The sequence below is a fragment of the Pollachius pollachius genome (genome assembly GCF_949987615.1).
Source record: "Pollachius pollachius genome assembly, chromosome: 15".
In the NCBI taxonomy this organism is placed as follows: domain Eukaryota; kingdom Metazoa; phylum Chordata; class Actinopteri; order Gadiformes; family Gadidae; genus Pollachius; species Pollachius pollachius.
The window spans coordinates 2,326,701-2,337,767 of NC_136948.1; the positions used below are offsets into that span (position 1 = coordinate 2,326,701).

At 50.3% G+C, this 11,067-nt stretch overlaps 1 protein-coding gene and 1 long non-coding RNA gene across 2 annotated transcripts; both read right to left on the minus strand.

Annotated features, from left to right (window-relative positions):
• Positions 1 to 371: 371 nt before the first annotated feature.
• On the minus strand, positions 372 to 9,081 carry coch (coagulation factor C homolog, cochlin (Limulus polyphemus); the record flags this gene model as incomplete). The annotated part of the gene is made up of 13 exons (XM_079752209.1): positions 372 to 2,120; positions 2,423 to 2,517; positions 3,029 to 3,185; positions 3,452 to 3,595; positions 3,784 to 3,898; positions 4,281 to 4,507; positions 5,065 to 5,162; positions 5,460 to 5,607; positions 6,432 to 6,485; positions 6,753 to 6,821; positions 7,320 to 7,453; positions 8,822 to 8,978; positions 9,060 to 9,081. The coding sequence occupies 13 exons, from the start codon at positions 9,079 to 9,081 to the stop codon at positions 1,948 to 1,950; spliced, it is 1,593 nt and encodes a 530-aa protein (XP_079608335.1). The 3' UTR covers positions 372 to 1,947.
• Positions 9,082 to 9,374: 293 nt separating this feature from the next.
• Positions 9,375 to 10,395, minus strand: LOC307086649. Its single transcript, XR_013812454.1, has 3 exons — positions 10,334 to 10,395; positions 10,016 to 10,075; positions 9,375 to 9,417 (listed from the first exon to the last, which is right to left on the minus strand). It is a non-coding gene; the product is annotated as an uncharacterized lncRNA (long non-coding RNA).
• Positions 10,396 to 11,067: the final 672 nt, after the last annotated feature.

Sequence of the window (11,067 nt, forward strand, 5' to 3'; positions counted from 1 at the left end):
CACCAGCGGTTAAAATCTGGACCATGACCATGACCATACTGCTCTCTAGTGGACAGAGCCTGGAACCACAGCCCGACCCCTAGTGGACAGACTCTGTAAAGATAGCCCGCCCTCTGGTGGACAGACCCTAGAACAACAGCACGCCCATAGTGGTCAGTGCAGGTCAGAGATGTTTGCTGTGTATTGCCACAAGGGGGCAGCACCCTTATGTATTTACTTGATCAGAAACAACACTTGAAAACTATTCTTTAATGAAATAAAAGAAACCAGGCAATAAATAGAAAAGCAAAGAAGCTTGAGTGAACATCAGAATTTAACCAGGAAAGCTTTCACCTACTACAGCTGAATACAACCCAACATTAAGGACCAGGTAGGGGTTAGACAGTACAGAGACAGGTCATTAAGGAGCAGGTAGGGGTTAGACGTACAGACAGGTTAATAAGGAGCTGGTAGGGGTTAGACAGTACAGAGACAGGTAATTAAGGAGCAAATAGGGGTTAGACAGTACAGAGACAGGTCATTAAGGAGCAGGTAGGGGTTAGACAGTACAGAGCCAGATCATTAAGCAGCTGGTAGGGGTTAGACAGCACAGAGACAGGTCATTAAGGAGCAGGTAGGGGTTAGACAGTACAGAGACAGGTCCTTAAGGAGCAGGTAGGGGTTAGACAGTATAGAGACAGGTCCTTAAGGAGCAGGTAGGGGTTAGACAGTAAAGGGACAGGTTATAATGAGCAGAAATGGGTTAGAAAGTACAGACGGGTGATTTAGAGAACATATCAGCATGGAGTATAGCTTTTGGCAATTTTTTCTTCCAGAATATTTCCAGAAGTTTCTAAGATTAGAGTGAACAGCTGTTATTTTCTCTCTTGTTATAAAAACAAACATTTCAAAACAGAAACTGACAGAAAGATAAGTACAATACATTTATCTACAGGTACTTTGGCATAAATGACAGATTGCAACTCCTCTGTTAGCACACCAATGCTAATCAGGATCAGATGCTAATCAGGATCAGATGCTAATCAGTTTGTGTGTGTGTTTGTGAGTGTGTGTGTGTGTGAGTGTGTGTGTTTGTTTGAGTATATCTCTCCCTCTTTGTGTGTCTGTACGTGTGTGTGTGTGTCTCTCTCTCCCTCTATGTGTGTGTGTGTGTGTGTGTGTGTGTGTGCGTGTGTGTGTGTGTGTGTGTGTGTCCCTCTACGTGTGTTTCTCTCCCTCTATATATGTGTGTTTGTGTGTGTATCTCCCTGTGTGTGTGTGTGTGTGTGTGTGTGTGCGTGTGTGTGTGTCTCCCTCTATGTGTGTGTGTGCGTGCCCCTCTATATGTGTGTGTCTGTGTGTCTCCCTCTATATGTGTGTGTGTGTGTCTCCCTCTATGTGTGTGTGTCTACCTCTATGTGTGTGTGTGTGTGTGTGCGTGTCCCTCTATGTGTGTGTGTGTGTGTGTCTCCCTCTATATGTGTGTGTGTGTGTGCGTGTCCCTCTATTTGTGCGTGTCTCTCTATATGTGTGTGTGTGTGTATGTGTGTGTGTGTGCGTGTCCCTCTATATGTGTGTGTCTCCCTCTATATGTGTGTGTGTGTGTGCGTGTCCCTCTATATGTGTGTGTGTGTGCGTGTGCGTGTCCCTCTATATGTGTGTGTGTGCGTGTCCCTCTATATGTGTGTGTGTGCGTGTCCCTCTATATGTGTGTGTATGTGTGTGTGTGTGCGCGTCCCTCTCTATGTGCGTGTCTCTCTATATGTGTGTGTGTGTGCGTGTCCCTCTATATGTGTGTGTGTGCGTGTCCCTCTCTATATGTGTGTGTGTGTGTGCGTGTGTGTCTCCCTCTATATGTGTGTGTGTGCGTGCGTGTCCCTCTATATGTGTGTGTGTGTGTGTGTCCCTCTCTATGTGTGTGTGTGTGTGTGTGTCCCTCTCTATGTGCGTGTCTCTCTGTGTGAGCGTTCAGTTGTTGGAGGTGAAGTCCTGGCAGATGGCCCGGACGACGTCCTGGGGGAAGGCCTTCAGCCCGCTGAACTCGCGGCTGAAGTAGGTGTGGCGGTCGTAGGGCTGGGACGCCATCGCCTTCAGGTCCTCCAGTGGTGCCCAGGCCACGCCCACCGAGAACACCGTGATCCCTGATTGGTCCAGACAAACCCTCCATGTTAGGGGACACGCACACACAAACACACACGACACACACACATACAGACGTACACAGACACAGACACACACACATACACAGACACACACACACACACACACACACAAATATGTCCACATACACACAAACACACACACACACGCACTCACATGGACACACACACATATGGCCTACCATACGCACAAATATAAACCACAGCACATATGCGACACATAAATTCCCGCACACACACACACACACACACACACACACACACACAAACACACACACACACACCGTGTTTCTGAGCGTTCTGGGCGGGGCCACTGATGTCATCGTATGATTGGCCGTCGGTGACGATGATGAGGAAGTTCCTCCCGGGAACCGAGGACCTGAGACACAAATAAATCATCTATTACTACTGGTACTGGTATTAGTATTACTGCTAGTACTGGTACTATAACTAATACTGGTACTAAGACCAATACTCGTACAGGTATTAGTATTCCTACTAGTACTGGTACTATAACTAATACTGGTACTAAGACCAATACTCATACTGGTATTAGTATTACTACTAGTTCTGGTATTAGTATTACTACTAGTACTGGTATTAGTATTACTACTCGTACTGGTACTATAACTAATACTGGTACTAAGACCAATACTCATACTGGTATTAGTATTACTACTATTACTGGTATTAGAATTACTACTTACTACTAAAACGAAAACCAGTACTTTTGTTCATATTACTAGTCTGAGTCAAGTACTAGGAATACTACTTTAGTACTTTTGTAATTTGAGTATTTGAGTGTCTTTCGTACGACTTGTATAGGTTGTTGGGGACGTAGAGAGTACTTTTGTGTATTCAGAGTATTTTGAGTGTTTTTTCGTCGTTACTGGAAGAGGTTGTTGGTGACGTAGTTGATGGCCTCGCCGGTCGCCGTTCCTCCGTTCATGTAGTTGATTTTGCTCAGACCTGCGACCACCTCCTCCTTGGACAGGTAGTCGGACAGACCGAACTCTATGCGCTGCTCATAGGTGAACTGGACCGCGCCTGGAAACAGAACGCACTCAAGATTCAATGTGGACACTAACGATTCATTTTGAATAGGACTATTATTCATTATGAATACTGAATCATTATGAATGCTAATGTTTATCATTATGAATTCTTACATGATTCTTAATGAATAATAATACCATTCCGTGTGTGTGCTTGCGAGTGAGTGAGTGAGTGAGTGAGTGAGTGAGTGAGTGAGTGAGTGAGTGCGTGCGTGCGTGCGTGCGTGTGTGTGTGCGTGCTCGTGTGTGAGTGTGTACCAATGCGTGAGCCCACGTCAGAGATGTCGAAGCTCTGAGCGATGGCGGTCAGGAAGTCGAGCACCAGGCGGAAGTTAACCTCGCCGACGCTGGAGGAGCCGTCAATCAGGAAGCCGATGTTGACCGAGTTCAGACACGTCCGACCTGGAGGGAGGGGGGAGGGTGGAAAGGGGGTGGGGGGGAGGGAGGAAGGGAGAGAGAGAGAGAGAGAAAAAGAGAGAGGGAAGGTGGGAGAGAGCGAGAGAGAGAGAGAGGAGAGAGAAGAGACAATCAGAGACTGAGCGGACGCTGGATGCGGTTGCCGTGGTGATCAGAGCGGGGTGGGGACTGACTGCAGAGGACGGCGTTGGGGGAGCAGATCCTCTGGGTCAGCGAGCGCACGTGTTTGGTGGTGGAGAACCAGCTGGGCACCGACAGGCTGAAGAACCCGTTGTCCTTACACACCGCCTGGGAGGGGGAAGAGAAGGAGGAGGAGGAGGGGGAGGAGGAGGAGGAGGAGGGGAGGGGGGGAGGAGGAGGAGGGGAGGGGGGGAGGAGGAGGAGGAGGGGGAGGAGGAGGATGAGGGGAGGGGGGGAGGAGGAGGAGGGGAGGGGGGGAGGAGGAGGAGGGGAGGGAGGAGGAGGAGGAGGGGGAGGAGGAGGGGGGGAGGAGGAGGAGGGGAGGGGGGGTTGGGGGAGGAGGAGGAGGAGGGGGGGAGGAGGAGGAGGAGGGGAGGGGAGGGGGGGAGGAGGAGGGGAGGGAGGAGGACCAGCAGGAGAACACAGTGAGGACCACCTCCTCACACCTGTGAGGAGGTGTGAGGAGGTGCGGTGGGGGGGGTGGGCAGACCTTCTTGGCGTAGTCCAGGTCCTGGACCTGGGGCAGCTCCTCGGGGGTGGGCTTGGCCACCGACAGCAGGAAGACGTTGATGCCCGAGTCGCGGGCCAGGCCGGCCGCCTGCTCCAGGTCGTCCGAGGGCCAGCCGTCCAGCAGCACGAGCATCACCCGGGGGTGGCCCCGGCGAACCCCCCACTCCGCTAGGAAGAAGCCCTCCGCCGCGTGCTGCATGGCCTTCCCTGGACCGCGACCTCATCGTTAGCCCCATGACATCATCATGACCTCATCGTTAGCCCCATGACATCCTCATGACCTCATCGTTACCCACCGCGACCTCATCATGACCTCATAGTTACCCACCGCGACCTCATCATGACCTCATCGTTACCCACCGCGACCTCATCATGACCTTGTTGTTACCCACCATGACATCCTCATGACCTCATCGTTACCCACCGCGACCTCATCGTTAACCACCGCGACCTCATCGTTATCAACTATGACCTCGTCATGACCTCATCGTTACCCACCATGACCTCACTACGACCTCATCATTAACCACCATGACCTCATCATTAGCCACCGCGATCTCATCATTGTCAACCACACCCTCATCATGACCTCATCTTTAGCAACCATGACCTCATCACTGATGACCTCATAATGATAACGATGACCTCATCGCTAGCAGCCATGACCTCATCACTTAGCAACCACTACCTCCATCCATTCCAGGTGTACCTGTGCAGGTGAACACAACTCTCCATGTGGTGTTCTACTGAGCGGGGGTCCGTACCTGTGTTGGTGTCGCCCCCCAGGTACGGCATTTCTTTGATCGCCAGCATAAGCAGCTTGGTGGAGTTGGAAAGATAGGCCTCTGTCCTGGGAGTGTCCCTACACACACACGAAGATACCCACACATACACACACACAAAGATACATTTAAATTTGTTTTTGTGCGTGTGTGTGCGTGCATGAGTGTGTGTGTCTGTGTGCCTGTGTGCATATGTGTGTTTGCGTGTGTGTAAATGTGTCCGTGTGTGTGTACATGTGTGTGCTTATCTGTGTGTGTGTGTGTGTGTGTGTGTGTGTATGCGTGTGTGTGTGTGTTTTTTTGTGTGTGTGTATATGCGTGTGTGTTGGTGTATATGCGTGTATGCGTGTGTGTGTGTGTGTGTGTGCGTGTCTCACCCGGTCTGCACCAGGCCCACACGGGGTCCCGAGGGGCCGACCTTCAGCGCCGACACCAGCTTGCTGAGGAAGTTCTTCTGGAGGCCATAGCGCCGCTGGCCCAGGTTCCTGCTGCTGTCCACCACCACCGCCAGCTCCACCTGGCACTCTGTCGCCACGCAACACAACGGCAACCACGTCAAGGCCCCGCTACACCCGGTCCAAACCGGTCCGCGGGAGGCGGGGGTAGCGGAGCGGACCGGTTTGGACCGGTTTGGACCGGTTCACGGCCCTGAGCTGCTCTACCAGACCCTGAGCCAGCTGTCACCCACATGACACCAAACGGACTCGGTCCGTTTCTGGAGTCCGTCAATATGATATCTATATTCATAAATGTATATATGTATGTATCTGTAGAATCCTGATCATCGGGTCCCACTCTCTGTTTATTTCAAGAGGAACCGGTTCAGAACCGGTTCAGAACCGGTTCAGAACCAGTTCAGAACCGGTTCAGAACCGGTTCAGAACCTGTTCAGAACCAGACAACTGATACATGAGGGATTATGAGTGTTAGTATGACGGACACTCCTGGCGTCATTCAACTCACAACCCTCACATCCCAGTCACTGTGTTGTAAATCGCCATAATCAAGCAGTTTAACAGCGGAACGCAGCGAAAACATTCCTCTGTCAGGGCATCAGCCTCTAATGCGGATCACAAGGTTCTCGAGAGGCGGGTCAGAAAGAGGATTAACAGGCCTCTGCAGAACCCAGGGATGAGAGGCTGCAGAAGGAGAGCAGCAGGCCCCAGCATTGAGCCCTGAGGGACACCAGGTTCCTGAGTGACAGCTTGGCGCTGGTGTCTGTGGTTCTGACTGGCAGGTCAGAGCAGAACTCTGTGGTTCTGAGTGAGAGGTCCGAGCAGAACTCTGTGGTTCTGAGTGACAGGTCCGAGCGGAACTCTGTGGTTCTTAGTGACAGGTAGAACAAGTACCTGGGTTTCCTTTAATCGTCTTCTTCACTGTTGGCTTCTTCAGGGCTTTCTTAGCTGAGAAACCACCCACACAAAACAGCCACAGACACACACATAAAAAAAACACAAACACAGACACACACAAAACACAGACACAAAACACACGCACACACACACAAACACAGACACACACACAGATAAACACTAAGTCCCATTTTATTTGCCACATAGTGATAGTCATATATGACCGAGTGTGATATTGTATGGGTAGCATTGTGATGTTTTCTCGGTATTTAGCATTGCAATAATACACTTTGTATGACGGTGGTATGAAGTACTCACCAAGCTTCTTAATAGGCAGTTCTATAGTGCTGGTGTTACTGGACATCTCCAGGGGTATGTCGACTGGTTCTGGACATACACACACACAAGCGCACACCTCACTGTGTAATGTGTATTGGTAGTATTAGTGTCTCCTAGTGTGTACTATTGTGTATTGGTAGTATAAGTGTCTATTAGTTTGTAGCAGTGTGTATTGGAAGTACTAGTGTGTAGTAGTGTGTAGTTGTTGTATTAATGTGTAGTAGTTTGTATTTGTAGTACTAGTGTGTACTAGTATGTATTAGTATGTAGTACGGCGTATTTGTAGTGTGTAGTAGTGTTTCGTAGAGTGGAGTTGTGTGTAGTAGAGGTATTAGTGTGTAGTAGTGTGTAGCAGTGTGAAGTAGTGTGTAATAGAAGTATTAGTGTGTAGTAGTGTGTAGCAGTGTGTAGTAGTGTGTAGTAGAAGTATTAGTGTGTAGTAGTGTGTAGCAGTGTGCAGTAGTGTGTAATAGAAGTATTAGTGTGTAGCAGTGTGTAGTAGTGTGTAGCAGTGTGTGGTAGTGTGCAGCAGTGTGTGGTGTGTACTTGAGAGGCTGAAGGAGGAAGTCCAGAGAGACAGGGACTGTGATTGGACGCCGTTGGAGTTGGAACTCCTGAAGCTCCGCCTCCCCAGCACCCTGCTGACCTGGAGCGGGCCCCCGCTGGCCCCCACCGCCCCACTAGGACACAGAGACCCCCCCGGTCAGCATACCTGTCTCACCACACAGGGGCCCCACTAGGACACAGAGACCCCCCCGGTCAGCATACCTGTCTCACCACACAGGGGCCCCACTAGGACACAGAGACCCCCCCCCCGGTCAGCATACCTGTCTCACCACACAGGGGCCCCACTAGCACACAGAGACGCCCCCGGTCAGCATACCTGTCTCACCACACAGGGGCCCCACTAGGACACAGAGACCCCCCCGGTCAGCATACCTGTCTCACCACACAGGGGCCCCACTAGGACACAGAGACCCCCCCCCCGGTCAGCATATCTGTCTCACCACACAGGGGCCCCACCAGGACACAGAGACCCCCCTGGTCAGCATACCTGTCTTACCACACAGGGGCCCCACTAGCACACAGAGACGCCCCGTTCAGCATACCTGTCTCACCACACAGGGGCCCCACTAGGACACAGAGACCCCCCCGGTCAGCATACCTGTCTCACCACACAGGGGCCCCACTAGGACACAGAGACCCCTCCGGTCAGCATACCTGTCTCACAACACAGGGGCCCCACTAGGACACAGAGACCCCCCCGGTCAGCATACCTGTCTCACCACACAGGGGCCCCACTAGGACACAGAGACCCCCTCCCGGTCAGCATACCTGTCTCACCACACAGGGGCCCCACTAGGAGACAGAGACCCCTCCGGTCAGCATACCTGTCTCACAACACAGGGGCCCCACTAGGACACAGAGACCCCCCCGGTCAGCATACCTGTCTCACCACACAGGGGCCCCATCGCCCCAATAGGACACAGGGACCCCCCTGGCCAGCATACCTGTCTCACCACACAGGGGCCCCATCACCCCACTAGGACAAAGAGACCCCCGCTGGTCAGCCTACCTGTCTCACCACACAGGGGCCCCACTAGGACACAGAGAGACACCGCCCCCCCAGTGTGCCTACCTGTCTCACCACAGGGGGGCCCCATCACCCCACTAGGACACAGAGACCCCCCCACCCCCGATCAGCCTACCTGTCTCACCCTCTTGGACTGAGAGACCTACCTGTTCACCTGCTACAGAGGGAGAACGCAAGACAGATAGACAGACAGATAGACAGACAGGTGGACAAACAGGTTGACAGAGGTAGACAGACAGGCAGACAGATAGATAGACAGGTAGACAGACAGGTAAACAGGTAGACAGACAGGTAGACGGGTAGACCGACAGGTAGACAGGTAGACAGGTAGACCGACAGGTAGACAGCAGGTGGACAGACACGTTGACAGACAGGTACAGAGCCGGGTAGACAGACAGGTAATCAGACAGGTAGACAGAAGACAGACAGGTTGAGAGCAGGCAGACAGGTGTACCTGTGGATGGCGGCTCCACACACGTTGGAGATAGAGGCATAGGGGCCGGTCCCGAACACAGACATCCTCCAATGGGCGCAGCCCGGAGGACACAGCACCACCTGGTTGCCCTCCAGCAGGTCTGCACCGCGGGTCAGGCACGTGATGGGGGAGGGAACTGAACACAGAAACAATTACATCACCATGACATCACCACGACATCACTAGCATGCCATCACCACCAGGACATCCTGCTAACAACACGATAACATCACCACCATGACATCGCCGTAACACCACCACCATGACATAAACATAACATCACAATGACATCACAACCATGAAATCAACATCACATCACTACCATGACATCCAATAACATCAACACCATGACATCACGTAACAAAATAACATCACTACCATGTCATCACAATAGCATCACCACGATGACATCAACATAACATCACCACCATGACTTCTACCATCACTATCATCACCACATAAAGGTGGTCCATAGAGAGCTGTCTTTCATTACTATGAAGTCGGTACTAATGAGATGAGATAGGAGATACTGACCGAATCTGAGCACAATGTTGGGTTGAACAACAACACCACACCTAGCAGAGAGAGAGAGAGAGAGAGAGAGAGAGAGAGAGAGAGAGAGAGAGAGAGAGAGAGAGAGATAGGGAGAGAGAGAGAGAGAGAGAGAGAGGGAGAGAGAGAGAGAGGGGGGGGGGGGGGGGAGAGAGAGAGTGTGAGTGATGGTTCAAAAATGAGATTAGATCACAATTTGCTTTCTTATGTATGCTGACTTTAACATAATCAGATTAAGAAAGAAAGAAAGAAAGAGTTCACTAAGTCGTTAATCACTAACCCTAGAGTGTTGGAATGTTTCATGGGAGTGTGTGTGTGTGTGGGGAGGGGGACTTAATCTGTTGTTGTCATTACAGGTCTTAGATGTTACTGTCTGTCTCTCTGTGTGGAGACAGACAGACAGATTTTAATTAACATCACAATTATCTTACACTAACTGAAAATGAAACTCTCGTCGCTATGTTTACACTTATGTAATATTAGATCAATAATCTCTTACATATTAAAGACTCAGTTGGGTAAATGTCACTATTATCGTATTTTCTTTATTTTACTTTGGCTTTGGATTAGATCAGACAGACAGACAAACAGACAGAAGGACAGGAAAGTTCTGGGTTTTACCTGCAACAGCCAGGATGAACTGGAACTCCATGTTTCAGAGAAAATAAGTCTCCTTTGAATCTTTGAGAGAGAGAGAAACAGGTCAAGACAACGAGAGAGAGTGAGACAGAGACACACACACACAGGTAGAGAAAGAAAGATAGAGAGAGTCACACACACACACACACACACAGGTAGAGAAAGAGAGAGAGATAGAGAGAGAGAGAGAGAGAGAGAGAGAGAGAGAGAGAGAGAGAGAGAGAGAGAGAGAGAGAGCATATGTCAGAATACTCATCAATTAGGACTATCAGTCAACAGTGTAAAATCCATTATTCTTACCGTTAGTCTCTGACAGCCTATCTGTCTGCCTTTCTGTCTGCCTTTAGGTCCGTGTATCTCTGCTATATCCTCTGTAATGTCGAACGCAGTGTCACTCGCCCAGAGAGAGAGAAATGTCCCTTTAAATAATCTGCCCCCATCACACACACAGACACACACACACTTACACCAACACATACACACACACTTACGCCAACATACACACGCACACACCTTCACCTGTGACATCATCAAAATGGGAGGGGTTTAAGTACTACATCTGAAAGGAAGAGAAAGAGAGCGAGAGAATGCAACAGAGTGAGAGACTGAGATCACTTTTGAAATTTCTTCCAAAATTCTGTTTTTGTTTCAAAATCAAAGCCCTTCTCCTCATCTAAGCCTGTCATCAGGTTAGAGTAAGGCAGCTCTCCTTCCAATAGACATTCTTGTCAACAAACGTATAGTTCGGTGATTGATCGTCTACTGATCACCAATCACACTCACCTATTCCCCGTGTTGCAACTTGGATCTCCGGCTTACTATGTTCCGTGATCATACCTGTGTCTCTGTGTTCACTGTCTAACCCCTACCTGCTCCTTAAAGACTTGACTCTGTACTGTTCAACCCCTACCTGCTCCTTAAAAACCTGTCTCTATACACCTGCTCCCAAAGTAGCAGGGTGTATAGAGACAGGTCACTAAGGAGCAGGTAGGGTTAGACAGTACAGAGACAGGTCATTAAGGAGCAGGTAGGGG